The 16,613-nt window shown below is 66.5% G+C and overlaps 5 protein-coding genes across 11 annotated transcripts; 2 read left to right on the top strand and 3 right to left on the bottom strand.

Annotated features, from left to right (window-relative positions):
- The first annotated feature begins 2,942 nt into the window (after positions 1 to 2,942).
- Positions 2,943 to 6,727, top strand: MFAP1 (microfibril associated protein 1). Its single transcript, XM_072345468.1, has 9 exons — positions 2,943 to 3,129; positions 3,226 to 3,445; positions 3,666 to 3,795; positions 4,095 to 4,282; positions 4,659 to 4,767; positions 4,842 to 5,002; positions 5,264 to 5,423; positions 5,756 to 5,845; positions 5,993 to 6,727. Exons 1-9 carry the CDS (start codon positions 3,051 to 3,053, stop codon positions 6,173 to 6,175), a joined length of 1,320 nt encoding a protein of 439 aa, XP_072201569.1. The 5' UTR covers positions 2,943 to 3,050; the 3' UTR covers positions 6,176 to 6,727.
- Positions 6,728 to 7,217: 490 nt separating this feature from the next.
- HYPK (huntingtin interacting protein K) lies at positions 7,218 to 8,240 on the bottom strand. Its single transcript, XM_072345706.1, has 4 exons — positions 8,021 to 8,240; positions 7,883 to 7,938; positions 7,623 to 7,674; positions 7,218 to 7,419 (listed from the first exon to the last, which is right to left on the bottom strand). The coding sequence occupies exons 1-4, from the start codon at positions 8,198 to 8,200 to the stop codon at positions 7,324 to 7,326; spliced, it is 384 nt and encodes a 127-aa protein (XP_072201807.1). The 5' UTR covers positions 8,201 to 8,240; the 3' UTR covers positions 7,218 to 7,323.
- An 84-nt stretch (positions 8,241 to 8,324) lies between these two features.
- Positions 8,325 to 12,397, top strand: SERINC4 (serine incorporator 4). 7 transcript variants are annotated; one of them, XM_072345550.1, is made up of 12 exons: positions 8,402 to 8,587; positions 8,656 to 8,796; positions 8,904 to 9,082; positions 9,166 to 9,245; positions 9,331 to 9,424; positions 9,488 to 9,699; positions 9,945 to 10,040; positions 10,113 to 10,215; positions 10,531 to 10,603; positions 10,889 to 10,940; positions 11,073 to 11,235; positions 11,639 to 12,397. In XM_072345550.1, the coding sequence occupies exons 1-12, from the start codon at positions 8,540 to 8,542 to the stop codon at positions 11,853 to 11,855; spliced, it is 1,458 nt and encodes a 485-aa protein (XP_072201651.1). In that variant the 5' UTR covers positions 8,402 to 8,539; the 3' UTR covers positions 11,856 to 12,397. The 7 variants fall into 7 exon arrangements, with proteins under 7 accessions (XP_072201652.1, XP_072201651.1, XP_072201649.1 ...); XM_072345548.1 differs by having other exon boundaries at positions 11,022 to 11,235; XM_072345549.1 differs by having other exon boundaries at positions 10,113 to 10,239.
- Positions 12,398 to 13,424: 1,027 nt separating this feature from the next.
- SERF2 (small EDRK-rich factor 2) lies at positions 13,425 to 14,147 on the bottom strand. The gene is made up of 3 exons (XM_072345774.1): positions 14,043 to 14,147; positions 13,740 to 13,848; positions 13,425 to 13,670 (listed from the first exon to the last, which is right to left on the bottom strand). Exons 1-3 carry the CDS (start codon positions 14,047 to 14,049, stop codon positions 13,607 to 13,609), a joined length of 180 nt encoding a protein of 59 aa, XP_072201875.1. The 5' UTR covers positions 14,050 to 14,147; the 3' UTR covers positions 13,425 to 13,606.
- A 294-nt stretch (positions 14,148 to 14,441) lies between these two features.
- Positions 14,442 to 15,941, bottom strand: LOC140256983 (peptidyl-prolyl cis-trans isomerase FKBP8-like). Its single transcript, XM_072345928.1, is given in 6 exon segments — positions 14,442 to 14,573; positions 14,648 to 14,725; positions 14,800 to 15,226; positions 15,297 to 15,385; positions 15,460 to 15,635; positions 15,638 to 15,941. Coding segments are annotated over 6 exon segments (1,176 nt in total). The 3' UTR covers positions 14,442 to 14,471.
- Between the last annotated feature and the right edge of the window lie 672 nt (positions 15,942 to 16,613).

The raw sequence follows: 16,613 nt of genomic DNA, 5'->3' as shown, positions 1-16,613 counted from the left end.
TGGTGCAGGGCAGCTCCGGTGTACAGCGTGGCACCAGGCGTGGGGTCCAGGTGACCACTGTGCCCTGCTGCCACTGCAATGCTCCGCATCCACCCCACACCTGCGAGGGAGAGGAGGCCCCACGCAGCTGCCCGTCCTGCAAGCCCCCAAAGCCTGTCCCAGCTTTGCCTGCTGGCTTTGCTTCAGAGCCATGCTGAGGAGCCGCGGCTGCAGCCTGGTGGGGATGAGACCACGCACGTGGGCCTCGTGACACATCGGAGTGCAGCCAACAAAGGCCTCTTGTCCCACCGCCTTATCTCAGCGCTCCGGGGCAGGGGAGCGGGAAGTACCTCTCTCTTGCACAAGCTGTTGGCTTTGGATGTGCACGGCCACTCCTCCTGCCAGAAATAACACCACGCACCTGTGGGGAGCACAGGCCCTCCTCCTGTTTCAGTGGGCTGGATTTGGAGGGCTCAGCATGCCCCAGGGTCTGCCAGCAGTGTGTGGCACAGCAGCGCATGCCACATGATGTCCTGTGCCACACAGTGTCCCATGGCTTCCCACTCGGAACTACACACAGCAATCAATAGAAACCCACTTTCGTGGAAAAATAAGGTCAATGTTTGGCTTTCTGGTTACAGATTGCACAACCGCCAACTGTGACGTAGCTGCTGGCACTTTGCAGAAGGCAGCTCTCTGCTCCAGGCACCTGGGGGTGGGCTTGGAGACACACTGCACTGGGAGAAAGTGGGCAGCAGGGCAGGGAGATCGGGTAGGAAGGCCTGCATGCAACAGAGAGCTGAGAAAGCCAAACTGAAGGTAGCAATGGCAGACAGGACAGCAGCTCAATCGGGCGGTGCTCACGGAGCGGCCTCTAGGAGTGCGGGGAGTCAGGGCTGCCGCGGGGGCTGCGCTGCATATGGCTGCGGTGGGATGGAAGGCTCCGCTCGCACAGCACTCCCAGACACAACATGGGGCCGCAGCCTCACGCGGGGGCCGGGGATCCAGCCCTGACCTTGCCCAGCGGCGCAGCCTGCAGACAAACAGCAGTGGCACAACGTGTCTCTGTAACTTTATCTGCTTTCTGCCTTTGTCATCAATTGCCACGAGGCTGCTGAAGTATCACAGCTGCAACTGCCATCTCCAGCCCCCATCTGCTCTGCAGCCATCCAGGGGAAAGGAAGCTCACCCGATCTGAGTGCGCTGCATGGGTTCTGAGCACACTTTGATTGCAGGACGGGCAGCAGAGCCCACACACTCCCCCCAGGACCCCCTCACCACGTGCTCTAGCAGGCTGGGGGCACTCTCAGCGCTGCTGCCAGCCTGCAACCCCTGCCCAGACAGCACTGCAGGGCCCTGCTGGGAGAGAGCCCACCCACCGCCTCTGCCACTGCCAGCCCCTCACTCCCGCTGCAGCCGTGTGGCTCCTGCAGCTCAGCTGCAGCTCCGCGGGACACGGGGCAGAGAAGCACACCAAAGGGTCAGGGCTGCTTCTTGTCACCACATCAAACCCCTGAGGCACAGCATCGAAGCCAGCCAGGAAGCATTTCCCTGTTTGCTGAGGTCTTGAGTTTAGCTTCACCTGATCAGGACACGATGTGCTTTGTGTGCAACTCCTAAGCTTTCCTGTAAGCATTGTGCCTAATTGTTTCACTCACTGAGTCATATGTTGAAGCTCGCTCCTTGCCATGGTGACACAGGAACCATTAGGTAGGAACACGCTGTGATAACCGCACAAAACTGGTATCTCAGCTGATGACTGGGAGCAGAGCAGGAGCTGGGCACAGAGCTCTAATTGTCATTGGGACATCAAGGCCGGGAACACCAGGAAGGACCTGCCTACCCCCAAGCACTGCTGCTGCAGGAGCACAGAGCCACGGGCGCCCGAGGCAGCGGGACAACTGCAGCACTGGGGTCTGTCTGCCTGCACAGCAGGAGCACAGGGATCCCGGAGCAGCCAAAAGCTCTGCCTGGGCCTGCTCAGTGGCAGCTGTTCTCCCGCCACAGCACGGCAGGGTCAGGCCTACCCAGGAGCTGCTGTGCCCAGGGGGACCCACCCTGCGGGCACGAGGGAACGCTGAGCTCAGTCCCCAGCAGCACGTCTCACCACCAACCTGCACCCTGCGCTCATTTCCCAGCAGACCAAACCTCTTCCCTCGGTTTGAGCCGGCAGCGCAGCGCTGCACACACTGCTGCGGTCGGTGACCCAGTTCTGCCTGACTTCAAGGGAAATCTTATCTGCTGCGGTTGGCTGCTACCAATGGCAGCTCTCACAGTCTGCCCGGGGCTCTTTCCTGCTGAAGCCCGGCTGTGGCTGAGTGCAGTGCAGGCTGACGTGGGCAGCGCCGCGCGGCTGACGGGAACCCCGTCCCGTTTGCACGCAGAGGCGGCTCCTACGGGCACTGCCCTCGTTCCTGCCGAGCCGGCGCTGCGGGGAAGCCCCGGCAGCCAGAGGACGGGGAAACCCCGCGAGAGCTCCGCATCACCCACGGTAACCCGGCCTACAGCCTTCAGCCCTCAGCCTACAGCCCCCAGCCTTCAGCCCCCAGCCTACAGCCTTCGGCCGCCCTGCAGCACCGCGCCGGGAGCACCAACGGGCAGCAGGCCCGGAACGCAGCCAGGCCCGGGAGGCCCGGACAGGGACACGGAGCGGGCGGGTGCCGGGCCGACGTGCGGCTCCGCTGCATCCCGTGCCGAGGGGCGGCGGGCACCGCGGCTGTGCCCGAGGTGGGAAATCCCTGCAGGCCCGGGACGAAGCGCTGCGCAGAGAGATCCCAGAGGGACGCGCGTTCCGAGCACCAACGGGAACTGCCGCCGCACCGCGGCTGGGCCGGGCCGAGTCCATGTCCCCGTCCGGCCCGGACAGAAGCCGGAAATGACCTCCACGCTGAGCGTCACTTCCGGCCGTTGGTGACGGATCGGCGCGCGTTCACTTCCGGTACGCCGGCGGAAGGGGGCGTTCCAGTTCCGGGTGAGCGGGCGGTCGGTGTTGTCAGCGGCTCGTCCCGTCTCGTCTCGTCCCGTCTCGTCTCGTCTCGTTCCGTCTCGTTCCGTCCCGTCCCGCCGCCACCATGTCAGCCCCCAGCGCGCTCGTGAAGCAGCCGCCCATCCAGTCCACGGCGGGCGCCGTGCCCGTCCGCAATGAGAAAGGTGAGCGGGGGCGCCGTGAGAAGCGGGGGGGGCCGGGCACGGCGGCCTTGTGAGCGCGGCCCGTCGGCTGACGGCCTGCCCGCCTCCCGGCCGCAGGGGAGCTGTCCATGGAGAAGGTGAAGGTGAAGCGGTACGTGTCGGGAAAGCGGCCCGACTACGCGCCCATGGAGTCCTCGGAGGAGGAGGACGAGGAGTTCCAGTTCATCAAGAAGGCGAAGGAGCAGGAGCTGGAGCCCGAGGAGCAGCACGAGGAGGTCGCCAACGACCCGCGGCTGCGGCGGCTGCAGAACCGCATCGCTGAGGACGTGGAGGAGCGGTGAGTGCGGATCGAGCGGTGAGTGCGGGTCCCTGCGGCTGCCCCGCGCCCTCACACCGCTGTGCATTGCTGGGCTCAGCAAGCTGCGCGCAGGGGTGTGCCCTCCCTAAGTACATTTGTGGTCCCACGTCTTATAACGGCCTCGTTAAAAGCAGCACAAAGGTTTCTCCTCTTGTAGTCTCCTTGTGCTCAGCCGGAGCTGAACAAACGTCTGTTGCAGGCTGGCGAGACACCGCAAAATTGTGGAGCCCGAAGTGGTCGGAGAGAGCGATTCTGAGGTAGAAGGTGAAGCGTGGCGTGTGGAGAGAGAGGACACCAGTGAAGAGGAGGAGGAAGAGATTGACGATGAGGTGCGCTCGTAGTGCTGAACAGATGCGGCCTAGGAAAGTCCCCTTAGGCCACGTCTGAAATTCATGTTTGCAGACACACGTGAGCTGTGGTGGGACTGGGTGGATGGTGGGACCTGAGTTAAAGCCAGCTGTGGCGTGACCCCAGCCTGTGGGTTATGGGGCACCGGGGAGGTCAGCTGTGTTCTGAGGTGGGGGCTTATGTAACCATTTATCTCAACATCATGCTTTTCATATGGAAAAAGGAAGGAAGCAGTAGCGGGGCGAGTTGGCTGAGTCTGTGTTTGATGTGTCTCCACTAGGAAATTGAGCGTCGGCGTGGGATGATGCGTCAGAGAGCGCAGGAGAGGAAAACTGAGGAGCTAGAAGTGATGGAGCTGGAAGATGAGGGCAGATCTGGAGAAGAGTCTGAGTCAGAGTCTGAGTACGAGGAGTACACGGACAGTGAGGATGAAATGGAGCCGCGTCTCAAACCTGTCTTCATCCGCAAGTAGGTGACACAGCTGCGTGGGCCAAGTACTGCATCAGGGATGGGCAGTGACTGACCTGGCAGGGCATGGTTGGGTCTGAGTGGCAGCAGAGTTCCAACTGGGGATTTTGGGCAGATGCAGCACAACAGAAACCAGGCAATGTGCTCCAACATGTTCCACAGCCAGTAGCAGGGTCTCCCATCACCTTTGTGCGTGTCTGCAGATGTGAGGGGATTGAGTATGGTGGCTCTTGCATGAGCAAAATCAGAAAGGAGAAAGCCTTGGGACTTGGCCCTGCCATGGGGGGCATAAAGGCTAAAAGAGGCTGCAGTGTGGGAGCAGAAGTCTGCAGTGGCTTGTTGAAAGGCTGAAGGCTTTTGTGGTCTCTGCTCACAGGAAGGACCGGATCACAGTTCAGGAGCGAGAAGCAGAAGCCTTGAAGCAGAAGGAGCTAGAACAGGAGGCAAAGAGATTAGCAGAAGAGAGGCGCAAGTACACACTCAAGGTACAGCAGGGCAGACCGGGGGCACGCATGTTGGGGCAGCCATTGCAGTGAGCTGAGCTTGGTCTTGGCTTCAGATCGTGGAAGAGGAAGCAAAGAAGGAGCTGGAGGAGAATAAGCGCTCGTTGGCAGCACTTGATGCTCTCGATACAGATGATGAGAATGATGAGGAGGAGTACGAGGCTTGGAAAGTACGTGAGCTGAAGCGCATCAAACGGGATCGTGAAGAACGAGAAGCGTAAGTACTGTCTGCTTAAGGTGGGGGGGGGGGGTCCCTGCAGTCCCAGGCCCTGTAGGACAACGGACAGTTGAGGCGTCTCTTTCTCAGGCTTTGTTTTGGCAGCATCAGGAATTTTTCTTGAGGAACTGTCCTTGAGGTGCTTTACTCCATTACGGAGTCACTGAACGTATTCCGTCAGAAGGTCCTGGGTGGCAGCAGCTGTCCCATCCTGGGAGGGCACTGAGGGATGCAGGGGCTCAGTGTTTCTCTTTTGCCCAGCATGGAGAAAGAGAAGGCAGAGATCGAGCGGATGCGGAACCTGACAGAGGAGGAGCGCCGTGCCGAGCTGCGAGCCAACGGCAAGGTCATCACCAACAAGGCAGTGAAGGGCAAATACAAGTTCCTGCAGAAGTACTACCACCGTGGCGCCTTCTTCATGGTGAGTTCTGCTGCCAGGCCTGGGGCTGCGTGGGACCACGTGGCTGTTTTGGGGGAGTTTTCCTAGTGGTTCCCAGGTAAGGGCTGGCCAGGCACACAGGACGAGAGCTGGCCCTCAACAGCAGTATGCTGCTGAAGTGATGAGGTGATCTGAAATGCCTGTCAGGTCTGGCAGGCAGGGTGAGTGAAGACATGAATGTGGTTCGTCAGGGACTTGCTGCAAGGAGCAGCAGTCCCAGAACAGTTGGTTCTCAGTAGCTCTTCTCCACTTGTCACTTCTACTGACATTTGCTGGAAACGTGCAAGTCAAGCAGGTGTGTCCTTCCTCCGCAGGACGAAGATGAGGAGGTGTACAAGCGGGACTTCAGTGCTCCTACCCTTGAGGACCACTTCAACAAAACTATCCTGCCCAAAGTCATGCAGGTAGGTGTGTGGCAGGTCTGTGCGCTGCCCCAGCTCCACCAGTGCTGCTCAGCTGGGGCTCGTGCGTACCAAAGGGAAGGAGCAGTGACGTGACAGGGTCCCCACATCTTACACAAACTGATGCTCACAATCTTTCCTGCCTCCCAGGTCAAGAACTTTGGGCGCTCAGGACGGACGAAGTACACGCACTTGGTAGACCAGGATACCACCTCGTTTGACTCTGCCTGGGGCCAAGAAAGTGCACAGAACACTAAATTCTTCAAGCAGAAAGCAGCAGGCGTGAGGGATGTCTTTGAGAGACCCTCAGCCAAGAAGCGGAAGACCACTTAAGGGAGCAGACTGGAGGGCATCCCGTGGCTGACTGGGCAGAGGCACTGCTTTGTCAGCTGCCTAAGAGCCTGGGCAGGAACAGCAGGGACAAAACACCGCAGCAGGACTCGTGCCACAATCAGCTGTCCCTCTGTGCTCTTGCACTGCATCCTCCCTGTTAGTTTGGTGGCATGACCCATGACCTGCACTGCAGAGACTCGGCAGACTCCCATCGCAGGTTGTTGTGGAAGAGCATTCCAGCCATGCTGGGCAGCCTCATGGGCATGTCACCATCCCACCAGCCCGCGAAAGCCTTGGCAGCACCAGACCAGCTGTACAGAAGCACAGCAGCCCCGCTCCAGCATCCCCACCTCCAGAGGAACTAGCAGACACTTATCCCTGTCTGGTCCACAGTATCTCTCTATTCCTCCTGCCTTTCCCCGTTGTCATTTTGGATCTTCCTTTGGGTGGGAACAGCTGTGACAGACTCCTACCCCTGTTTTTGCAGGGCTTGGATTTTCTATCTGTACAGGGGGATGGGATTGTTTTGATTAAAGCAATTGTTTTCTTACAAATTCTGGTAGTGGAGCTGCCCTGCCCTGGCCAAGCACTTCCCCTCACCTCAATAGTGCAGCAACACAGCATTAGCAGCAATGGCCTTGAGAAAGGTAAACTCCCAAGGGTGCTGCACCACTTGTAATCGGGGTTCTTGCCTTCACTCAAGAGGCCTGCAGAGGCTGAGGGGCAAAGGCGGCAGCAGCTCCTTTCCAGCTGGTCTGCCCTGCCTCCTGCAGTGGGGACACGACAGGAGTTGCTGTCAGGGCAGAGCCACCGCACTGGAGAGCAAAAGCCAGTCCTGGAGTAGCCTGACAAACCACGAGAGTCCTGGGTCAGCTCAGTGATCTGCAGGAAGGGACCAGCACTCACACTCTAATCACAGGGAACTTGGTGTCACCACCCCGATGCCACACATTGTCCCCACATTATCCCCATCACCGGGTGCCCCCTCAGATCTGCCCAGCAGGGAAAATACTTGGTGCTGCATGAACCACAGAACAGCCTGTTCCCCCTGCTGCCTTTATTCAATAAGTTAACATACATCAGCTCCAGCCGAGGACACGTTGCTCTTCCCAGAACGAGGGAGCGCAGACCCAGTGCAGCTCCACAGCTCAGTTGGTGAGAGTGATCAGCGCTTCCACCACGTTGCCCATGTGCTCCCGCAGACTGCGCTCCGCAGCCGCCCGTGAGATCTCCATCTCGTTCATCTGCGGGGAAGCAGCCACAGCTCAGCGCAGCAGAGTGGAACCAGCCCGCGGATCAGGGGGGAAGGGGGAGGCTCAGCTCATCGGGGACACCCTGCTGTGCACCCTCCTTGTGCCAACGGCTGTTTGCCAGAGCGGCTCCAGGCACCGGCTACCCCTGAGATCCGGGCCGTGCCGGAGCCGACTCGGCTTCCTCCCCTACTTACAATCAGCTCCAGGTCTTCCTTTTTGATGGTGACTTTGGCCAGCTCCTTCTCCCTGTAAGCGGAGGCAGAACCGGCCGGCACTGGAGGAGCGGCTCCATTCGGCCCCAAACCGCAGCGGAAGCGGCTCCGCGGAGACGCGCCGCTCACAGCGCGGGGAGCTCCGCACGGCACTGGGGCTGCGGAGCGGCGGCACGAAGCCGAGCCCGGAGCCGAGCGGGCCGCGGGGCCGCCCCTGGAGCCGGGCGTGGGAGCGCCGTTACCTCTCCTGCTTCGCCTTCTGCTCGCGGGACCGCCGGTCTCCGATCACCGACATGGCCTGAGGGAGCAGCGCGGTCACCCCGCGGCGCCGGACCCGGCGCGTTCCCGGCAGCCCCCCCCGCGCAGCGCCCGGCCCGCACCGTCTCCAGGTTGGAGCTCTGGATCTCCTTCTCCTCCGCGTAGTCCGTCACCCTTTCCAGGTCGGCCGCTCCGCTGTCGTGTTTGCGCGGCTTCTCGGCCGCTCTTCCTCCATCGCTGCCTCCGCCCGAACCGTTCGGCTCAGTCTCCAACTCCAGCTCCACGTCTCCTTCTGCCGCCATTACGCCTCTTCCGCGCCTCACTTCCGGCGGAACCGGCGAGAGCGGGGGATAGAGCGGCAACGGCGGGGGATAGAGCGGCAACGCCTTCGCCCGTGAGGACGGAGCGCCCCCCCGCGGCCACCCGTAGCCCCGCAGGCCGCGTATCGCCGCAGCCGCCGCGCGAGGAGCGACAGCGCCGCCTCGGCTCCCCCGGCTGGAAGCGCCGCTTCGCCCAGCCCCGCGCAGCGCACAGCCGGGCGGTGACGCGTGTCGGCCCCTCCGCAGCGAGCAGATGGCGGGGCGGGTCAACCCGACAATCCCCGTAATCCCATCAGCGCCGCAGCTGGGGCAGGACGGGTCATGGCGGGCACGAGGGCGCGCGGCGTCCCGCACTCTGTGCTGGGCCAGGTGGGAGCCGGGCAGCGGGGGCGGGGGGGGGGGGGGGGTCGGTTCGGTGCTGACCGCGTTCCCTCCAGCTGGGCTGCGGCTGCGGCCCCTGCAAAGGGCTGCGCGCCTCCACCGCCACCCGCGTCCTCTACACCGCGCTGCACGTCCTGGCCTCCGCCGTGTGCTGCCTCATGCTGTCCCGCACCGCGGCTCGGGCCGTCAGGGAGAAGGTGAGCGGAGGAGCTCCGGGGCACGTGTGCCGCCGTCGTGCTCGCCGGGCGCGCTGTCGGTGCTGGCGCGGCCCGCCCCCGCCGACCCCCCGCTGCCGCGCCCGCAGGTGCCGTTCTCGGGGGCGCTGTGCCGACACCTGCCCGGCGGCACGGACTGCGCGCAGCTCGTGGGCTCCTCGGCCGTCTACCGGGTCTGCTTCGGCACCGCCTGCTTCCACCTGGCGCAGGCCGCGCTGCTCCTCAACGTGCGCTCCAGCGCTGACTGCCGCGCTCAGCTCCACAACGGGTGCGGGCCGGGATGGGCTGCGGGGGCTCCGGGGCTGCCGGGTGACACGCGGCTCGATGTCCCTGAAACTCGCTGCCCTGCAGGTTCTGGCTCCCGAAGCTGCTGGTGCTGGTGGGGCTCTGCGCCGCCAGCTTCTTCCTCCCCGAGGACAGCTTCATCCAAGGTGCGAGCCGCCCAGCCCAGCGCTCAGCTGCGGTGTCGAGGCCCCAGCTTCATGTCGGCCTCACTGCCGCCCTCTCTCCCTGCAGCGTGGCACTATACAGGCGTCTGCGGTGGCTTTGCCTTCATCCTCATCCAGCTGGTGCTGATCACCGCCTTTGCTCACACTTGGAACAAGAACTGGTGAGTGCCGGGATGGTCGGCCGGGTGTCTGCGTGCTGCCGGCTCTCACTGCTTTCCCGGCAGGCTGACGGGCGCAGCACAGGACAAGCGCTGGTACCTGGCTGTGCTGCTGGCCACCGCTGCCTTCTACACTCTCGCCTCCGCTGCCTTCTCCTTCCTCTACAAATACTACACCCACCCGGCCGCCTGCCAGCTCAACAAGGTGCTGCTCACTGTCAACGGCAGCCTCTGCGGCATCATGTCCTTCATCTCCATCACACCCTGTGTGCGGCTCAGTGAGTACCGCACGGCATAGCGTGTCAGTGCTGCCTGCTGCATGGCAGGGCTGCCTGTGTCTTGGGGCCGGGAGGGTGGCTGCAGACTCCTGGCTCAGCAGAAGCCATGGGCACTTGGGGAGCATGCAGCTCCCTGAGGGCCCCTCTTGGCCCTGTGCTGTGCCCTGGTGCAGGGCTTTGGGCACAGGGTCTGCCGAAGGGGATGACTGGCACCCGCACGGAGCCTCAAACCCCTCTCCTTGCAGAACAGCCACGGTCAGGGCTGCTACAGTCCTCAATCATCAGCTGCTATGTGATGTACCTCACCTTCTCGGCACTGTCCAGCCGTCCCCCAGAGAGAGGTGAGTGCTCCCACTGCCATGGGCAGCCGGCTGCTGAAGTGCGAGCTTGCTCTCACTTCAGCCTCCCTGCAGTGCTCTACAAGGGGCAGAACCTCACCGTCTGCTTCCCGGGCATCCAGCAGGATGAGCTGCAAACAGAGGACACCACAGTTGCCATCCTGGGGGCTGCCATCATGTATGCCTGCGTGCTCTTCGCATGGTGTGTGTGCCCACAGCATGTTGGGGCAAGGATAGTTGGCTTGTCACAGCGCCGGCCCTTCCTGGGCACAGCATCCCTTGGGGAATGGGGGCTCTGTCCCTAGCCCATGGCATGGGCAGTAGAGCTGGGGATGTGCCCAAGGGCATGTACAGGTGGGCAGCCTGATGCCCCCAGGCCTAGCACAGCAGATCTGCTGCTGCTGTGATGATCCCAGGCGCCAGATCCAAGGGTGGGCAGGGGGCCTGGCATAGATCCTTGTATCACGCTTTTCTGGGTCTCTCTCATGCACAGTAACGAAGCCTCCTATCTCGCTGAGGTCTTTGGGCCCCTCTGGATGGTCAAAGTCTACAGCTTTGAGTTTAAAGTGAGTACCTCCATCTGTGGCTCCTCCTGCCACAGACACCCGGATGCAGCACTCGGGGTCCTCCTGAGCCGCAGATCTGGCCCAGGGCCTGGGGCAGAGGAGGGTTTGTCCAGCCAAGCTAGGGATTCTCCTGTGCATACCCCATCTGTGCTACTCCCCTGCAGCCAGACAGCCCTGGCTCAGTCCAGATGCTGTGGTGCTGCCCGAGCAGGGGCTGTAGTGGGGATGAATGTCATAGGTCGCTGCCTTATCTCCTTTCGCCAAGGTGTTTCCCTGTCTCTGCAGAAACCCTCTTGTTGCTTCTGCTGCCCAGAGAAGATGGAGGAGGAGCTGAGAGGTGAGTGCAGATGGGTGCCAGCATGTCGGGGGGAGGCTGTAGTAACACAGCGGTAGTAACAGCCTTGGGTACCTGTGTCAGGTGTTGATGAGGACAGTGTGCAAGAGCTGCCATCACCCTGCACTCCCTCAGGTGCTGCTCAGGAACAGACATGTGAGCAAGAGGAGGAGCCTGCAGGAGGACAATGCATTTTCCAGGATGAGCGAGACCGTGTGGTCTACAGCTACTCAGCCTTTCACTTTGTCTTCTTCCTCGCCTCGCTTTATGTCATGATGACCCTCACCAACTGGTTCAGGTAGGGTCTACGCTGCTTGCCACCCCATCACCCTGGCTCTGTTTCCCTATTGCTTATGTAGCACTCACCTCAGGCTGCCCCACCTGCTCTGTCACCCAGCCAGGTCTGACCCGGCTGCAGCCACCAGTTGCTCATCACCAGAGCAGACCAGTGTCTCTGACCTGGCCGTGTGCTGGGTAAGCCCTGTGCCCGCAGGCCGGCACCGCTTCACCCAGCAGCCCCTGCCAAAAGCAGCTGGTGCTGCCACAGGACAGGCTGAGGTCCATGGGGTCCCCAGCGCAGGCAGGACATGGCCAAAGACATGCAGCAGCTGGGGCTGGGAGAACCTGGCAGCTGCAGGTGATGCTGCGTCCCACACATAACAGTATCTCCCCGGTGCTCAGTGGCTGCCCTCTCCCTGCAGCTACGAGAGTGCAGTGCTGGAGACCACCTTCACACATGGCAGCTGGTCGACGTTCTGGGTGAAGGTGGCCTCGTGCTGGGCCTGTGTCCTGCTCTACCTGTGGCTGCTGCTGAGCCCTCTCTGCCTCCGTGGCTCCGCACAGCACCGTCGGAACAGCCCTGCCTTGCGCATCGTGCGGCGCCGACGTGCCCCACACCGCATCAGTGTCTCCACGTAGTCCCTGCTGGGATGGACTGTGCTCAGCCCTGTGCACGGCCCTTGCCGTGCCACATGCTGGGTCCCGGCCTCACCGGTCCCTCGACTGCTCCTCACCCCACGGCTGAGGAAAAGATGTCATCTGAGCACAGGAGGAGGACCCAGGAGGGTCTGGTCTGCAGCTCTGCCGCACCAGCTCCAGGGACGCGACCTGCACTGAGCTGGAGCCAACAAGGGGCAACCCCGAGCCTGCCCGGGTGGCAGTTGCTCAGCTTCAGCTGCTGCTGCGCTCCCCTCCCGGCATGGGGGCAGCTCCTGCCCGGCTGCCACCCTGCTGCCATGGCCCAGGGCCGGTGGTGAGCAGCACTCCGGTCTGTCTGCTGTCAGCTCAGCTGCCCGGCGGTGTGTGTAAATAGCTCCATAAATACCTTTTTTTAACATCCAGCACCGCTCTGACCCTTCGCCGCCCGTCCCGCACACACGCAGCAGCCGCGGGGCTGGACGCAGCTGCTGCCAGCGGAGGACGGATGGACGGACACCTCCCGTGGCCGCCGCTCTTGCCCAGAGCGAGCCGAGAGGCGGCGGGCGAGGCGAGACCCCGGCCCCGGGCTGCGCTCCGGCCCTTCCCCGCCCCGGTGCTCCCACGGGCGTCAGCCCAGGGACGGCCCCGCGCCGCCCTTGGGTGCAGGGAGGGCTCCGTCGTGCCGCGAAGGCGGGCGGCCGTCGGGAAGCTCGCGAGGAGCCGCCGGCACGACCCGCCGCTCCCCGCCCCTCCCACGCCGCTCGGTGACGCCGCGCGCCCCGTTGTTGTCCCCGCGCTTCCGGCGCCCCCCCAGAAACGGACCCGGCGTCGGCCCTGCCGGGAGGACGATGTTTCTCCGCAGAGAGCGGCGGGCGCTGGCGGAGGAGCAGCCGGTCTTCACAAGCCTCGGGGCGGGCAGCCTTAGGGAGAACGGCGGGACCCCGAGCCGCCTTCCGTTCCCGCAGGGCGTCGGGGCCGCGCTGCCGCTCGGCGATAAGAGCGACCCGCGGGCCGGGGACATGGCGAGCAGCCGCCGCTGGGGGCAGCCTTGGAGACCGGTCCGGCCCCGACTGCAGCCGCTCTCCCTCCAGGCCCACAACCGCCCGTTCGGCGACAGCGGCGCCGAGGACGCACGAACGCGGTGGAGGCCGCGCCGCCCCGGTCAGCAGCGCCGCGGGAAGGGGGGGGCCGTGCGGGACGAGGGCGGAGCGGCCGCGTGACGCCGCACTTTGGTCCCGCAGCGCAGCGCACGGCGGGCAGCGGCACCGCCCGGATCGCGGCATCCCACCGGCCGCTGCGGGACCTGACGCGGGAGCGGCTCCCCCCGAGTCCCTCCGAGCCCCCCCCACCTCCCCCGGCGCGGTCCCGGTTCACTCACAACGGCCGCTTCCGCCGCCCTCGTTCCTCCGGGCTGCAGAGCTGCCCCTCCCGGGGCTCGCGGGTCCGGCACCGCACAGCCCCGCAGCGCCGATCGCTCCCCCCCATCCCCGCGTCTCACGGCGCGGCCCCCCCGGCCCATCCTCCCCCCGGGCAGCGCCGCCCCGCCGGGCGCACGGAGGAGGCCGGGCCTGCAGGGCTGCACGAGCTACTTTAATGGGAGCCGGGCAACGCCGGGAGCCGGGCGGGGCGGCCGCGGGGCTGCGCGGGGCATCGCTCATCGCCGCTCATTACCGCTCATTACCGCTCATTGCCGCTCATTGCCGCTCGTTACCGCCCGTCGCCGCCCGCGGGTATCGCTGAGCGGCCCGCCGCTATTTGGCGCCCTCCTTCTTCTCGTCCGCCTTCTTCTGCTTCTGCTGCATGATCTCCGAGTCCCTGCGGGGATCGCGGCGCGGTTCACACCGGGACCCGGCGGGGTCGGCGTGGCGGCGCTGCGGGACTCACCTCTGCTTGCGGGCGGCGGCGGACAGCCCGTCGTCGCGCCGTTTGCCCTTGCCCGAGTCGCTCTGCTTCTTCAGGTTCTTCTGCCGGGCCAGCTCGCGTTGGTTCCCGCCTGCACGGCGCGGCCCTCAGCTCGGCCCCGGGATAAAGCCCCGGGACGAGGCCCCGCTCCCCGGACGAGGCCCCGCTCCCGGCCCATCGCCCCGCGGCGGAGCACACGGAGCCGCACACGGAGCCGCCCCCGGCCCGTTCTCGCCCCTCACCCCGCGGCGGTGGCCGCTCCCGCCCCGCCCGGCCCGCACTCACGGGTCATGGTGCCGCTCCTCCCGCCCTCCGCTCCGCCGCCACGTCCCGCACTTCCCCCCCTTCGCCCCGCCCCCGCAGCGCCCTTTAAGGACCGGCCGCGACCAATCGCCGCCCCGCGCCCGCCCCCCGCCGCCCTCCTATTGGCGCGCGGCGACGGCCCGGCCCCGCCTGATTGGCCGCGGGCTACGGCCGCCGTTCCGCCGGCGGGGGCGATTCCGCCAGGAGCTGCTGCGCAGGCGCGAGGAGCCGCGGGGCCGCGCCCGTGTGCCGGGGGGGCGGGGCGCGCTGCTCCGTGCGGGACGGGCCGGAACCGGGCGGGGCGGGACGGAGCGGGACGGAGCGCGGCTGGGCGGGCGGGGCCGGGCCCTCCCTGCGGGCAGAGCGGCCGTGAGCGCGGGGCGGGGCGGGGCGGGGCCGGGCGGGGCGGGCTCACGCGCACCCGGGATCCTGCGGCGGCCGCGGTCGGTCGCGGGGCTCCTCGGCGGGGCGGGAGCGGCGTCTGGCCAGGCGGGAGAGCTCGGCGTGCACCGGCTGCGGGACAGACGCGGGGCTGCAGCGGGGCGGAGGCGGCGCTTCGGCTCCCGCGGCCCGTCCCCGCTCCGCACCTTGCTGGCCGGGTCCAGCTCCAGCGCCCTCCGCAGCACGCGCGCCGCCTCCTCGTCGCGGCCCTCCTCCGCCAGCAGCTGCGGGGCGATACCGGGAGCGGAGCGCGGTGCCGCGGCGGGCGGCGGGGCGGCCCGCGGGGCGGCGGACTCACCTGTCCGCGGCGCAGCAGCGCGGTGCCGTTATCCGGGCTCAGACGCAGCGCCGCCTCCGCCGCCGCCAGCGCCTCCGCGCCCCTCCGCAGCCGCCGCGCCGCCGCCGCGCAGTTGTTGAGGCACTTGACGCGCTGCTCCCGCAGCTCCTCCTCGTGCGGCCCGGGCAGGTCCGCGGGGCCGCGCTCGGCTCCCGTCCCGTCCCGCCGCTCGTCGCCGGCCCCTTCGAGGGCGCGCAGCGCCAGCCGGTAGGACCGCAGCGCCGCCGCGAAGTCGCCCCGCGCGAAGTGGACGTTTCCGCGCTCCCGTTTCTGCGCGCCCAGGCGGAGGCGGGCGGCGGGCGGCAGCCGCTGCGGGTCGGGGCCGTCGCGCACCTCCAGCAGCGTCACCTCGAAGAGCAGCGGCGCCTCGGGGGGCACGTCGGGCTCCCTGCGGGACCGACACCCGCTGTCCCCGCGCCCGAGTCCCGGCCCGCTCGCCCCGCGCCCTCCGCTCCTACCTGCCCGCGCGGCCGTAGCCGTAGGGGGCGGCGGCGAGGAAGAAGCAGACCTCCCCGCTTCGCATGGTGGGGACGCCGAGCTCCAGCGCCTGCGGGCACGGATCACGGGGCTGTGCCCGCCGTTCTCTCCGCGCCCCGCGCCCCGCCGACCCGCGCTGCCGACCTGCACGGCGTCGCCCTGTCCCGGCACGAAGCTGAGCCGCGGGTCCCGCTCCACCAGGCCGCCGTCCTGCAGGGCGCCCAGCACCTTCACCGACACCTCCTGGCCCGGCTGCGGCGCGCCGCCCTGCCCGTCCCGCACCACGCGCTTCCGCAGCAGCCGATCGTCTACGGGCGGCGCCCCGTGAGAGCCGCTCCGGCCGCGCCGCCGCCCCGCACCCGCCGCCCCGCACCCGCGGCCCGGCGCTCACCCGTCACCTCGCTCCAGCCCTCGGCGGCGAAGAGCGGCGCGAAGCCGTCGGGTCCCAGCGCCCCGAGCGCGTCCAGGCGCCGGTAGAAGAGCTGCTCCTCGTCGCGGCACGACGGCACCGCGATGGCGGTGTGAGGCATGCGGAACCGAACCCGCTTGCCCCGGCCCGGCCCCCGCGGCCGCTCGCCCGGCCCCGCATCCCTCTCCGGGGAGCCGCCGGCCGAGGCTCCTCGCATACCCGCCTGTCGCTCCGCCGCCCGCCTGCCGCCGCGAGCCGACCCCGGGCCGGGCGGGCCCGCGCTCCCCGCGTCTCGGTGGCGGCCGCCCGCAGCCCCCAGCCCGTTCCGGGCGCGCCGCCTCCGGCCCCGCCGAGCCGCGACTGCCCGGGCCCGCCCCGAGTCGGGGGCGCCGCCGAGCGCATCCCGCCGCGCCGTTACCTAACGCCGGGAAGCCGCTAAGGGGATTAGCGCTGACGGCAGCGCGCCGCGGACCGACGGCAAAAATAGCCGCTTCGGGACGAGCTCCGCCTCGGGAGTCCCGCCGGAACCGGGCAGGTACCGCTCCGTCCCGCTCCGTCCCGCTCGGCGCAGGCAGCCACGGGGCGAGAACGGCTGCGGCCGGTGGCACCAGCCCGGCGGGTTCGAAGGTACCGGGTCATCCAGGGCAGGCAGCAAGAGCCGCTCAGGGCTTCGGGTCGGGATAACGCTCCGGCAGCGGCTGGGGAGGTTCGTCGTGCTGCGGGCCGGTGCAGCTCCCGGGGGGTGGGGGGGTGTAGCTCAGCACAGCAAGACGCGACCCGGACGGGCAGCCCCCGCCGGCAGTCGCTGCCGGTGCCAGGAGAGACCGGGAGCCCTCCGTGGCTGTTGACCTTCCTCCTCGCACAGCACAGCGAGGCAATTCTTGCTCCT

Source organism: Excalfactoria chinensis, chromosome 10 (genome assembly GCF_039878825.1).
Source record: "Excalfactoria chinensis isolate bCotChi1 chromosome 10, bCotChi1.hap2, whole genome shotgun sequence".
In the NCBI taxonomy this organism is placed as follows: Eukaryota; Metazoa; Chordata; class Aves; order Galliformes; family Phasianidae; genus Excalfactoria; species Excalfactoria chinensis.
This window is presented reverse-complemented; position numbering and strand designations above follow the sequence as displayed.